At 38.1% G+C, this 14,735-nt stretch overlaps 1 protein-coding gene across 13 annotated transcripts in view; it reads right to left on the bottom strand.

Annotated features, from left to right (window-relative positions):
* The window catches only part of NFYA (nuclear transcription factor Y subunit alpha), a 33,308-nt gene that overhangs the window by 11,117 nt on the left and 7,456 nt on the right, over nucleotides 1-14,735 (bottom strand). For 4 of the 13 annotated variants that reach the window (XM_043591332.1, XM_043591338.1, XM_043591339.1 and 1 more), the window contains exons 3-4: nucleotides 13,633-13,716; nucleotides 10,671-10,817 (exon numbers count right to left, since the gene is read on the bottom strand). In XM_043591332.1, coding sequence (XP_043447267.1) covers nucleotides 10,671-10,817; nucleotides 13,633-13,716 — 231 coding nt within the window. Of the gene's footprint in view, nucleotides 1-10,670; nucleotides 10,818-13,632; nucleotides 13,720-14,735 lie in introns of all 13 variants that reach the window. The other 9 variants (XM_043591337.1, XM_043591336.1, XM_043591331.1 and 6 more) reach the window with 4 other exon arrangements.

Here is a 14,735-nt window from a genome sequence, read left to right as displayed (position 1 = left end):
TAATCACTTCTTTATGTGATCTTTCCCATGAGTGTGCTGCACCTACTGACTCACTTCTAACAAACAGAACATGGCAAAAGTAGTGGGACATCACTTTCGAGATTAGGTTACAAAGACGGTGACTTCCATCTTGCTGTTTCTCGCTCTCCCTCACTCACTCTGAGGGATGATAGCTGTTGTGTCACATGCTACCCTACGGAGAGGCTCACAGGGCAGGAACTGGTGTCAGTGGCCAAAGTTGGGAAGGACCTGATACCCACAAAGAGCCACGGAAGTGGAGTTTTAAAGTGGATTCATCCCCGGTTGAATCTCCCTCGGACTGCAGCCCACAGTGCATCAAGAGACACACTGAGTCAGAGGATCCAGACAAGCTGTGCCAGAATTCGTGACCCACAGAAACTGTGAGATGATAATTTGTTTTAAATCACTAACATTTAGGATAATTTATCTGCAGCCAAAGATAATTAATACACGTGTCCGATTATATTCCTCCTACATCTATTTTCCAACACCCTAACACCCAGTACTGTCTAGTGTTTGCTAGTTTTGATTTAATTTGCATTTCTAATTTGATTCCTGGATTTGGACAGCTAAACCTCAGCTAACGATTTTGGACAGAGAGGGAACCTGTGCTTTTCAAATCTGTTTTCTTTCATTTCTCTTTTTAATGGCTATGGCTAATTTATTAGAAGTGTCATCATAAATGTGACAAGAAATCTGAAAAATATTTAAGTTTTTTAAAATTAAAAAAACTAGTAACATTTTGACTGTTGGGTGCACAGAATCCTGTTTTCATGTAACAGCAAATGTACACATTTCTTTAAGAACAAAAGAGAATGCATTTAGGAAGGCCCCACAACTCAAAATTTCCAGCATTTTATATACAAATTCACACCTAAGCAACAGCCAAGGGTATAGAGCAAAAGTTTCTCCTAACAACTCCTTCATCTCCCTTCTCATTAATTCATTCATTCCATCACCAGACATTTTTGATCTGGGTGTTATTTCAACAGACTAGGGATTTTTCCCCTTCATTCTGTTACTGTAGTATATATCACACTGATCAATTTTCTATGTTGAAGCACTCTTATCTCTAGGAATAAATCCCACTTGGTCATGGTGTGTAACTTTTAATATGCTCTGGATTTGGTCTGTTAGTATTTTGAGAAGATTTTTGATCAATGTTCATAATGAATACTTTTTGGTAATGTCTTTGTTTGGTTTTAGAATCAGAATAATGCTGGCCTCATAGAATGAATTACAAGTGCTCTTTTCTAACTTTAGGAAAAAGTTTGAGAAACTATTCGTTTTTCAAATTTTTGGTAAAATACACCAGGGAAGCCATTAGTGCTTTTATTTATTGAGAGATTTTTGAGTACTGATTCAAGCTCCTTAGAAATTATAGCTCTATATTCTGGTTTCTCTTCAGATCACAAAAATCTTTCACCTTTTACTAATTGTGGGTCCATTTAGATCTTTCCAGGTTTCCTATTTCTTTGTAATCGAGTCTTGGTAGAGTAGATTTTGATTCTAGGAATTTGTCTATTCTTTTAGTTATTCAATTTGTTGCATTTGGTTGCTCATAATACTTCTTTTTTTCAAGATTTAATTTCAATTCTAGTTAGTTAACATAATGGTAAAATTAGTTTCAGGTGTAGAATTTAGTGATTTGTTATTTACATATAACACTCACTCAGTGCTCATCCCAAGTGCCCTCCTTAATCCCCATCACCCATTTAGCCCATCCCCTTACCCATCTCCTATTGACTCTCAGTTCTCTGTAATTAAGGGTCTCTTACTGTTTGCTTCCTTTCTTTCTTTTCCCTACGTTCATGTTTCCTTAAGTTCCACATGAATGAAATCACATAGTATTTGCACTCTAGCTCCACCTACATTGTTGCAAATGCAAGATTTCATTCTTTTTTTAAAGTTTATTTATTTTGAGAGAGCACAAGTGGGGGAGGGGCAGAGAAAGAGAGAGAGAGAGAGAGAGAAAGAGAGAGAGAATGAATGAATGAATCCCAAGCAGGCTCTGAGCTAACAGCAGGGCTCAATCCCATTAACTTTGGGATCATGACATGAGCCAAAACCAAGAGTCAGGCTCAACCAACTGAGCCACCCAGGCACCCCAAGATTTCATTCTTTTTGATGGCTGAGTAACAACATTCCATTGTGTATATATACCACATCTTTATCTATTCATCAGTTGATGGACATTTGGGCTCTTTCCAAAGTTTGGCTATAGTTGATAATGCTGCTGCTATAAACATTGGGGTGCATGTGCCCCTTCAAATCTGTATTTTTGTATCCTTTGGGTATATACCTAATAGTGTAATTGCTGGGATGTAGGGTAGTTCAATTTTTAACTTTCTGAGGAAACTCGATACTGTTTTCCAGAGTGGTGGCACCAGTTTGCATTCATTCCCATCAACGGTGCAAGAGGGTTCTTTTTTCTCCACATACTTGCCAACACCTGTTGTTTTTGATTTTAGCCATTCTGACAGGTTATCTCATTGTAGTTTTGATTTGCATTTCCCTGATGATGAGTGATGTTGAGCATCTTTTTATGTGTCTTTGCCATCTGGATGTCTTCTTTGGAAAGATATATATTCATGTCTTCTGCCCATTTCTTAACTTGATTATCTATTTTTGGGGTGTTAAGTTTAAGTTCTTTATAGATTTTGGATACTAACCCTTTATCTGATACATCATTTGCAAATATCTTCTCCCATTCTGTCAGCTGCCATTCAGTTTTGTTGGTTTCCTTAGCTGTGCAGAAGCTTTTTATCTTCATGAAGTTCTGATCATTTTTGCTTTTGTTTCCCTTTCCTTCGGAGATGTCTTAAAAAGCTCTTATGGCTGGGGCAACTGGGTGGCTCAGTTGGTTAAACGACTGACTTCCGCTCAGGTCATGATCTTATGGTTTGTGAATTTGAGCCCCGCGTAGGGCTCTATGCTGACAGCTCAGAGCCTAGAGCCTACTTCAGATTCTGTGTCTCCCCCTCTCTCTACCCCTCCCCCTGCTCACACTCTGTGTCTCTCTGTCTCTCAATAATAAATAAACGTTAAAAAAAAATTAAAAAAAAAAGTTCTTATGGCTGAGGTCAAAGAGATTGCTGCCTGTGTTCTCCTGTAGGATTTTGATGGTTTTCTTACAATTAGATCTTTCTTTCATTTTTAATTTGTTTTTGTGTATCATGTGAGAAAGTGGTCCAGTTTCATTCTTCTGCATGTTGCTGTCCAGTTTTTCCAATACCATTTGTTGAAAAGACTGTCCCTTTTCCACTGGATAGTCTTCCCTCCTTTGTCAAAGATGGCAGGTGACCATATTGTTGTGGGTCCATTTCTGGGTTTTCTGTTCCACTGATCTGTGTCTGTTTTTATGCCAGTTCCACATTGTCTTGATGGCTACAGCCTTGTGATATAGCTTAAAAGTCTGAAATTGTGATGCCTTCCGCTTTGCTTTTCTTTTTCAAAATTGCTTTGGCTACCTGGTTTTCGTGTGTGTGTGTGTGTGTGTGTGTGTGTGTGTGTGTGTGTGTGTGTGGTTCCACACAAATTTTAGGATTGTTTGTTCTAGCTCTGTGAAAAATGGTGGTGGTATTTTGATAGGGATTGTATTACATGTGTAGATTGCTTTGGGTAGTATACAAATTTCTACAAGATCTGTTCTTCTAATCCATAAGCATGAAATGTTTTTCCATTTCTTTGTGTCCTCTTCAATTTCTTTCATAAGTGCTCTATAGTTTTCAGAGTACAGGTCTTTTACCACTTTGGTTAGGTTTATTCCTCGATGTCTTACGGTTTTCGGTGCAATTGTAAATGGAGTCAATTTCTTGATTTCTCTACATTGATTTTGTATCTTGCTGAGTTTGTAATTGCTGAGTTCTAGCAAATTTTTGATGGAGTCTTTTGGGTTTTGTACATAGAGTACCATGTCATCTGTGAATAGTGGAAGATGGACTTCTTCCTTGATGATCTGGATGCCTTTTATTTCTTTTTGTTGTCTGATGGCTGAGGCTAGGACTTCCACTACTATTAAATAACAATGGTGAGAGTGGACATCCCCGTCTTGTTCTTGACCATAGAAGAAAAGTTCCTAGCTTTTCCAGATTGAGGATATTAGCTGTGAGTCTTTTGTATGTGGCCTTTATGATGTTGAGCTACCTTCCCTCTATTCCTACTTTGTTGAGGGTTTTTAATCGAGAAAGGATGATGCATACCGTCAAATGCTTTTTTTGCATCTATTGAAAGAATCATATGTTCTTATCCCTTCTTTTATTAATATGGTGTATCACGTTGATTGATTTGCGAATATTGAACCACCCTGCAGCCCATGAATAAATCTCACTTGATCGTGGTCAATAATTATTTTAATGTACTGTTGGATTCAATTTGCTAGTATCTTGGTTGAGAATTTTAGTGTCCATGTTCATCAACGATATTGACCTGCAATTCTCGTTTTTAATGGGGTCTTTGTCTGGTTTTGGAATCAAGGTAATACTGGCCTTGTAAAAGTTTGGAAGTTTTCCTTCCATTTCTATTTTTGGAACAGTTTCAGAAGAATAGATATTGACTCTTCTTTAAATGTCTGGTAGAATTCTTCTAGGAAGCCACCTGGCCCTGGACTTTGGTTTGTTAGGAGATTTTTGATTATTGATTCAATTTCTTCAATGGTTATGGGTGTGTCCAAATTTTCTATTTCTTCTTGTTTCAGTTTTGGTAGTTTTATGTTTCCAGGACTTTATCCATTTTTTCCAGTTCATCCAGTTTGTTGGCATAATTTTTCATAATATTCTTATAACTGTTTATATTTCTGTTGTGTTGGCTATGATCTCTCCTCTTTCCTTCAAGATTTAATTTATTTGGGTACTTTGTCTTTTCTTTTTGAGAAGTCTGGCAGGGGTTTATCAATTTCATTCATTGTTCTCAAAGAACCAGCTCTTAGTTTCATTGATCTGCTCTACTGGGCTGGTTCGTTTCTATAGCATTCACTTCTGCTCTAATTTTTATTTCCCTTCTTCTGCTGGCTTTAGGCTTTATTTGCTGTTCCTTAGGTGTAAGGTTAGGCTGATATATATGAGACTTTTCTTGCTTCTTGAGGTAGGCCTGTATTGCTATATACTTCCCTGTTATGACTGCCTTTGCTGCATCCCAAAGGTTCTGGACTGTTGTGTTTTCATTTCCATTTGCTTCCATGTCTTTTTTTTTTTTTTTTTTTTTTTTAAATTTCTTCTTTAACTTCCTGGTTAACTCATTTATTCTTTAGTAAGATGGTCTTTAACCTGTAAGTATTTATGGTCTTTCCAAAACTTTTTGTGGTTGACTTTCAAGTTCCGTAGCATTGTGGTCTGAAAATATGCATGGTATGATCTTAACCTTTTTGTACTTCTTGAGGTCTGATTTGTGACCCAGTATGTGATCTATTCTAGAGAACGTTCTGAGTGCACTGGGAAAAATGTGTATTCTGCTGCTTTAGGATGAAATGTTCTGTAGGTATCTGTTAAGTCCATCTGGTCCAGTATGTCATTCAAAGCCATTGTTTCCTTGTTGATTTTCTGCTTAAATGATCTGTCCATTGCTGTAAAGGGGGGTGTTAAAATCCTCTACTGTTATCAAATTATTATCAGTGAGTTTATGTTTGTTAATTGATTATACACACACACACACACACACACACACACACACACACACACATTTGGGTGTTCTCGATTTTTACCTCAGGTGTGTAGCTGGATTTCAAAACTCCAAATTTTAGGGGCACAGTGCAGACCCATGCTGATCCTCTGGGGGAGGGTCTCACTGTGTGGTGGCTGGTGCTGGTTTGTTCTACACACAGGATTACATGATGCTAGGAGTTTATGGTAAAGCGCAGCTAAAAGCTGGCTTCCAGGTTAGCTGCTTTCAGCAGGTGCCTCTGCTACGCTAATTAATGCGGCCGCTCAGTGGCACCCACCTTCTCTTCTGTCCCAAGAAGCAGTGTCACCTCTCCTAAATGCAGTCCAAAAAGGGGAACTGTTGCTCCCTGTGCAACCCAGGAGATCTTCAGAGCATGCTGTCTGCTCACAGGCCTCTGCCCTCTTTCCCCACGGGAGAACCACTAAGCCAGCCAGGCAGGATTCTAACAATGGTGTGGACTTTCAAAACTTTAGACTCTTAGCTCCACTGCTTGCAAAAACTTGCAATAACCAGCCCTTCTTCCTTTCCCAGTCAATGGTTTTGGGGAAGAGCTTTTCTTGTGCAATCCCCTGCACACTGCTCTCTTGCTCTCTCTCTCCATGATCAGTGCTCCCTCTCCTCTGCAGCACCCACAGTTCTTTTTTCCCCCAAATCAACTCTCTGCAGCTTCTACCTTCCACTATGTGGCCATTTTTCTCCCTTTGCATGTGCAGTTCTCTCAGGCCTCAAGATTTCTTAAGTGTTCAGAATGGTTTGATATTTATCTGGCTGTGTTTGAGGGAGGAAGCAAGCACAGGGTGCCCCTACTACTCTGCCATCTTAACTCCTCCCTCACTCATAATATTCCTATGATCTTTTCATTTCTGTACAATTGTTAGTAACATCCTCACTTTCATTTCTTTTTTTTTATTAAGTTTTTTTAAGTTTATTTATTTATTTTGAAAGAAAGAGAAAACACAAGCTGGGGAGGGGCATAGAGAAGGAGAGACAGAATCCCAAGCAGGCTCTGTGCTGTCAGCACAGAGCCCATCATGGGGCTCGAACTCACATACTGTGAGATCATGACTTGAGCTGAGATCAAGAGCCAGACACTTAACCAACGGAGCCACCCAGGCACCCCTGCCCCCACCACTTTCATTTCTGATTTTAGTTATTGAGACTTTTTCTTTAGTCTATCTAGCTAAAGATTTGCCAAGTTTGTTGATTGTTTTCAAAGAACCAACTTTTGGTCTCATTTGTTTTCTCTATTGTTTTTCTATTTCATTTATCTCTGTTCTTTCTTTCTTTTGGCCAGCTTTGGGTTTAATTCATTCTTTTTCTCATTCCTTAAGTTATAAGGTTAGGTTGTGGATTGTCAATCTTTCTTAGTTTTTAATGTAGGCATTTATAGCCATAAATTTCCCTCTGAACACTGTTCTTGCCATGTCCTGTGAATTTTAGTATGTTGTGCCGTTGTTTTCATTCACCTGTACTTTCTAATTTCTCATGTAATTTCTCCTTTGATCCATTGTTTATTTAAGAGTGTACTGTTTGATTTCCACAATTTATGACTTTTCCACTTTTATTTCTGTTGTTAATTTCTAACTTCATCTCACTGTGGTCAGAGAAGATACTTTATATGCAATCTATCTAAGACTTAATTTGTGACCTGACATATGGTCTTTCCTGGAAAGTGTCCCAGATGCACTTGAGGAAAATGTTTATGCTATTGTTGATTATTCTGTATATGCTTGTCTTATCTAGTCGGCCTATTGTAGTTTATTCCTTTACTTATCTTCTGTCTGGTTATTGTAGAGTTGTCTATTTCTCCACAGGATTACCCAGGTACCCAGATCACACAGAGTGATCTCTGATTTTAGAGGACAAGGTCCACTTTGCTCACCTTGGCTCCTATAAACTGCTCATAAGCTCCTCTAAGACACGTGTGCAGCTGCCTGCTAGGGTACTGGGTAGCTGGTACTGGGCTAAAAGCAGAAACTTACTGAAATTAACTTCAATAGAAGTCTATGCCTTCCCCTGGAAGTAACAAAGTTTTCAATAAACTCCAGAGTTCCAAAATAGTTTATATCAAATTCTGCCAATGCAATTGTTGTGTAGGTGGGGACACAGATTCCTGGTATGTCCTGCTCTGCCATCTTCCCAGAATCCGCTACCTAGGTCTTCTTAACTACTTTTCCCAAATACTCAGCTCATAGTTGGCACTTAGGAAGTAGTAGCAAATAAATAAGTAAACAATTTAGTTATCTGAATCTATTTCCTGAGTTTCAAATAGCAAGGAATACTTATTTTAGTCATTAGGTTTCTTTTTCCATCTATTCATATTCTATGCCCATTTTCCTACTGGCTGTTATTTTCGTATCAATATATAAACGTTCTTTATGTATTTTGGATACAAACCCAGCTTTATGTGTTAATATCTTCTGCACACCTGCACCCTTTTATTTACATTTTGATGTATATACATAGTTAAAGTAGGCAAATCAATTTGGTTTTTATGTCTTTAAAAAAATCCTTCTCTACCCCCACAATATAAAGAAAATTCTCCAGGAAATAAAGTCTAATAGTTTCCAAGTATGCTTTTTTACATTTAGACCTATGAATCTACCAAGTATATAGTATGAAGTAGACATCGATTCTCTTTTTCTATGTCATTCTTAAACTACTTCTTCACTGATATTTTATACTATTTTTGTTATATATCAACTTCCAATATTCTTGTCTTTTTTTTTTCCTCTTTCTACTTTGGTTCTACTGACTTTATCAAGCCAAGGATCTTAACCCAAAATTACACTCAAAGTTAGCATGTATCTGGACATCTGCACCTTTTCTATTCTAAGGGGATATAGGTTTCATTGGAATTCTAAAATAGAGCATATAATCAAAACAAAAAAAAAAAAGGTTAAAAAAACACACACAGCAAAACAAACAAAGGCTAAAAAATACTCTTCTATAGAATTGTACCTAGAGCTTTATACAGGTTAACAGAAAAGAATTTCTCCAGGATGGTGTGTCTATAGTCCTACTTGGGAGGGAAGGCAATGAAATAAATAACCTCTCAAAGTCTCTTAAAGGCCAAAAAAACCCCTCATAAAATCACAGAATTTAGAGCTGGAATGAACCCTAAGAATCAGCTGATATAAACTCCATTTTTGGATGAGAGTAGGACAATCAAATGACTTGGCCAAGATCAGAAATCCTGTTTAATGGCAGACTTGGGAATGAAAGTCAGGTCACTGCACTCACAGTACACTATTCCTGGTGTTCTATCACACTGTTTCTATTTGACAGTGGAGAGGAAGGTGTGACAAAGAGGGCTAAGAGGAGGCCATGAGAGGAAGGACAGAAATGAAACAGCAGTATGAAGCTGCGGCAAGCACACTCACAAAATACATTTAAAGCCTCATACATTCATGCATGTAGCAATGTGGAAACTATTTTTAATCCTAACTACAACTCTATCTTGGCAAAAATATGCCAATAGCCTTAAAAATGATCTTACCCTTTGCTCAAGCAATCCACCCACTCCAAAGAAATTACCTTAAGAATTCAACTGAAAAATGAAGCAATCGCACTCAAACACATTTACAGTAACCTTACTCATAAAAGCAAAAAACCAAAAATAAAGCAAAAAAAAGTTCTCTGAATACACTTTGCAAATTATAAATTCTGATTCATCAAATTGACCAATCATCATAAAGGGATTAAAGGCGGTAAGAAAAACTAAATTATTAATGCGATCATTTTAACTGTTAAAATGAAACATAGATATACAAACCTATACACTCACGGGTGTTTGGCTATTCATTACAGAAATCATTTAGTATGTATTTCTCTGCAAATTATTTTTTACTAAAAATACTTCAATATTGACTACCTCTCCAGCCAACAATTCATCCTTTTCAATGAGGACAAAATATTCCATATATGGAATATGACGTATTCAGCCATTTCTTTACCCTTATTGATGAAATGGGACATTCAGGTCACAATTTTTTTTTTTTTTTTTTTTTTTTTGCTAGTACGGTGTTGCAATAAATGTCTTTGTACATTTCCCCATACACAGATGCTCTTCTTCTTACACAAAAGATTCTCAGAAGTGGGGCAGAAAGAGCAACAGTTTATGCTTATGTACTTAACAGCGAGATGCCTTCAGAATTTTAAATTATCTATAATGATGAGTGTTTCCTTTTCCCTGCATACATTCTAGCACTGGATATAAACTCTTTTTAATTTTTACCTACTTGATAAAAATTCCTCTAGTTTTTAAAAACTTGATGCCACAGAGGTGCATGTCTTGTTTTTTACCTGTTTTCGGTTTTGGAATCCATCTCTCCTGTGGCTTTACCTAACTACTTTACTGATCTGTTTAAAGAATCCGCTTCTATTTACCCTTCCTACATTTTTGGTAGTTTTCTTCTTTAATTTTAATCTACTTTTTTGCTCATTTTATTCTTTTCCTAACTTTATGAAAGAAATCCCAGCTTTCAGTTCTTTTAAAATAAAAGTATTTAAGGGTTATAAATTTTGCTCTAACTATAGCTTTACGGGTGTGCAATGGGATTGGACTGAAATACTTTCTTTTTCATCACCTACTAGGTAATTCAAACTATAAATTACTTGGAACGAAACGAAAGGATGACATCCCTGACCAAAAACTACAATTTCCAAAGCACACTGTGAATTCCCTCCCTCAGTTCCCAGAAGCTCTGACAAAGATCAAACCAATGAATTACTTCTATTAAACTAGACTCTCATCTTTTTGTATTCTTAATGGGCTCAAGATCATGTCTCATATGTTAGTCCTTCCCAGAAATGCCCAATTTCTATACAGCTCTGCTTTATATCACGGATACCACAAAAGTAGAAAAGTGACTGTGAATGTAGGCTGGCAAACACTTAAACGTAAAATCAATTGTCTAACAGTTTCTAACAACCTCTTCTTTAAGACCTCTATTCTGATACTCTGTTCAAACATTTTTTGCATCACTCACCTGCTGCAAACCCTGTGTCCCAGACACAGGTACTTGCATGATGGTTTGACCTTGTCCACCAGGGACAGCTTGGACCATGATGGGTTGGCCAGTTGATGTGATTAACTGGCCTCCACTGACCTGTACCATTAATGGCTGCCCCTGGACCTAGAATGAAATAAAATAAGAAACAATGAAGTAACATGAGACACAAAATGGTTTTTACCAAAAGATAATCACTGGAATTATTCTGCGGCCTTGGTGGAGGGGGAAAAGGTAGGAGAGACACCAAGGAAGTAAGTCTCAAGTCCTTGTCCTTAAGTTATCTTCTTCGAAAATACTCTGTCTTTGACTAAACACCAAGTTGAAGACTTTAAGGTAAGATATAATGAAGTATATTCAGGGTCGTTAGGAAGTCTCCACAGATATAAGGCATTTATCATCAAGTACAGGCTAAATCCACACAAAGTACTTATCAAAATATTAAGACTATGTATCTTTTGAGACCAATATTCAGGAATAGTTTCTAGGGAAGGCTGGAGAGGAAGCAATGACGGGGGGTGGGGGGGTGGGGTAGTTGATGGTGGTGATGGTGGCTGAGTGTAAATTCTAAATGACCTGGAAGGAATAAATCAAACTACGCAGCAGAGACTGCAGGAGGCTGGGTAGCAAGCAGCTCTGGAAGCTTATGGAGAAGACCCCTTTTCTCCATAGTCTCTCAGGCATAAATGAAATACACAGCTTCTACCCTCTTCATCTCACTCTGGGACTTCTAGTCCTATGGTTGTTTCAAGAGCCCACTAGGAAAAGGCCCAGAAATAGCTTCTGGTCAGTTTTCAATCTCTGTGGGAGAATTCCTCACACTGGACTCTGTGATATCTGCATAGCTGTTTCAGTTTTAACAGAAGCAGTGATAAATATGGGAATTACACACTCAAGTGTACCAAAAATCTCCCAACTTTCAAGCTCTTCGAGTAAATGGACTACTCTAGAAGTCAAGGCATTATACATGCTCTGTAACGTCCTGAGTCCCAATATAAAAATACCTAAATGAATGCATTCTGGAAACCAAAAAACAAGCCATGTTAGAAGTAAAATGGAATGTTCAAAAGAACAGCTAGAAGTCCAAAACTTTCATTTACAGATGCTATCTTTGTTTTGAGGAATTACTCGTAGCAGAACACAAGACTTTTCACATGACTAAAAGATTCATTCTTAATGCCACTGCAAGTATGTTTAAATAACAGTAATTGGTGAAAAGATCAATCTGCCCTAGATGAACCAATTAGATATTAAGGCCCCCTCCTCACCACCACCACTGCCAACACCAAATGCGTCAGAAGCTTTAGGAACGCTGAAATCCTAAGTGTTATAAACTGTTCAGAGAAATTCCACTTTACTTTTTAAAGGACTTTACAATCCGATTCTCTCATGTTTTCTCTTTTCCTTATCAAATTAAATTCCCTTTGCCACAGTCATGCTTGCATATACTCCATCAGAAAGGACTGTTCTGAATATTTATTACATGAATAACTGAGAGAAGTATTTAAAGTTCTTCAAAATAATGAGACCCCTAGAGGAAAGGTCTTCATCATTTCCATAAGGTGTCGCCATTTCTAAGAAAATCTACATAAGTAAGAAACCCAAGTTTTAAGGCACAACTGTTCATAATTTTCTGACTACCCATCATCTTAAACTTCTCCCCTCACTGACATGGTAAACGTGTAACTGATAAACTGTTGGAAGATTCCAAGGAGCCCACTGTGTTTACGACATGAGTGATTACAACGACACATGCATCAGACAAGAAGCCATACAGTTAAGAGCATGTTACATTCCCATTCCACAAATGGTTAATGACAATACTGTTTTGTATATCAAAAAGATGAAGCAAGCATGAGAAGCATGAACAACAAGCTGTTGAAGTCAGAGGTTCGAACATAGTTTGGGAGCACCTACAAGCTTAGCCTTTTGTGGCCTAATTTATGTTCCGAATGGACTGCAGGACATCATGAGACACGGTGGCAGGTGTGGGGCTGGGGCTGAAAGGTTAACGTAAAAGGATCGCAGCAAGGGGCATGTAACTGCAGGACGTTGAGCAGCACTAATGAGATGCCAGTTCTGCATTCTAGGTCCTACTTTGAATCATTTCCATTCACTGGAGGAAAAAAGGCAGGGCACTCAAATTTTGCCAATTTCTCAAAAATACAGTCATTTTAATCAAAGTAACGGGCAGACACAGAGAAGACTTATGCTTCTACTCTCGTTTTTACATAGGAACTGGCCAAAACATACCTCCGATTTCGACATTTAACTTGGCCATATATAATGTTAGGGGAACTGCACTGGTTAAGTAAGAGTTCTTATAGTGGCTATAAGACTTGAGACTTCTAGAAAGCATATGCCACCTCTGTCCAACCAAGAGGTATAGGATAGTCTTTGCAAATCTAATAATAAAATAGGTCATGGTTTCCCCAGGAAAGGTAGTGAAAAGGCAACAGTTAAGAGATTAACAAGATTCATTGATTAGATAAACCTTGCCAAGTACAATGATTATTTTGAGCTGAGTTGCCCTTTTAATGAAAATAAAATGCCCTCTAACTCTAGGTATTTTCTGTTCCACTATAACACAAATTCACAAAAGTTTACTATGCAATCTGATTACAGAGCTTGAGCTCCAAACAGATTCTAATGCCACTTGTAAGAATTTCTTCGTGTCACTTACACCATTTCCTTGCCAGGTATCCCCAAAGACACACAGCAGCCAAATTCAATTTTCAGGAAATGGACACTGAGGTCACTACATGACTAGGCATGAAACATGAGGAAACTGGAATCTTATAAGCCTCAAAGACAAGTTAACAGCATCAAAGACATGCAATTGACTTTGCCATTCCTGCTTGAGACCCTACCACAAATAGCACCAGACGTGAGGACAGGAGAAGTTCATGCAGTGCTTACAGAGAATCAGAGAGGGCACCACTACCTGGAGGGTCTGGACTTGCTGGCCTGAGGCGGATGCCACCTGGGCCTCAGTCTGCAACTGGACAGCAGTGACACCACCCTGCTGCTGAGAACAGGAACAGGAAGAGCTTGAAATGTATCAGGAAGGAAATGTATAGGTCAAGACATGAGAACACACCTTACCTCTTACAGGAGAGGGAGGGAGTCTTCTTTGAACAGTCCCACCCAGCGGAGGACTTTCAAACTGTACAGACTCCCTATACTGAAGCTCTTTTGTTGTGGGTAGCAAGCAGGATTAAAGATATTAGCCCTTGTCCCCCGAGTGAAACTCAAAACACACTTCCATGACTCAATCATCAAAATAGTTGTCATCATTAACACAAAAATTTTTAATGCAACCCTTCCCCCCAGAAATAAGCATTGGATCCTTCTGCTTATCGTGATTTTAATGCTCCTTTTATTTCCTCAAATGAGTTCACAACCACAAAGTTATCAGGTTTCTACAGCTTTGAAGCTACAATGAAGAATTTCTGGGACTTAAATACAATCACCAGATAGAAAGAATGAAGCAATCACTGTGAACCAAAATCATCTTCATGCTGGTCAATGCTCTCATGTCCCCAAACTAAGATTACTTCTACTCAACTGGATTACCTGGGAAACAATGTTTTCAGTGATTTAACCTAATATTTATAACCTCTAATGGTTAAGTTCTAACAGAATAAGAATTTGTCCATTAGGGCACTGGTGTGAATAGAGGGCCCTTTGTGGAATCCCCTTTCCTAAGAAGGCGGTTGAAGGAAGCTTCCAGAGCCACAGCAGCTGTGTGGAAGGAAAGCCAGTGAAGGAATTTAAATAATTACTCTTTTAATCAAGAGTCAGCTCTTTCCTTTGATCATTAGATGGTAGATGTCCTACCATCTACTTTTCTCTATTCTCCAAGTTCCCTTTTGGAAACAAAACATTCCCAGTCTTGGCCTCAGGTCCAGTCAATGAGTGACAAATTTCTTTTCTTCGAGGGAGAAAAACAAGTAAACTTTTAACTAAAAGGAAGCCAGGAATAGAGCGTCAGAAAATGTCATCTCTGTATAAATTCAAGAAAGGAATCTATCTTAATTAGGA

The sequence above is a fragment of the Prionailurus bengalensis genome, chromosome B2 (genome assembly GCF_016509475.1).
Source record: "Prionailurus bengalensis isolate Pbe53 chromosome B2, Fcat_Pben_1.1_paternal_pri, whole genome shotgun sequence".
NCBI classification, from domain to species: Eukaryota; Metazoa; Chordata; class Mammalia; order Carnivora; family Felidae; genus Prionailurus; species Prionailurus bengalensis.
Note: the sequence above shows the minus strand (reverse complement) of the source record. Positions and strands in the feature narration are given on the sequence as shown.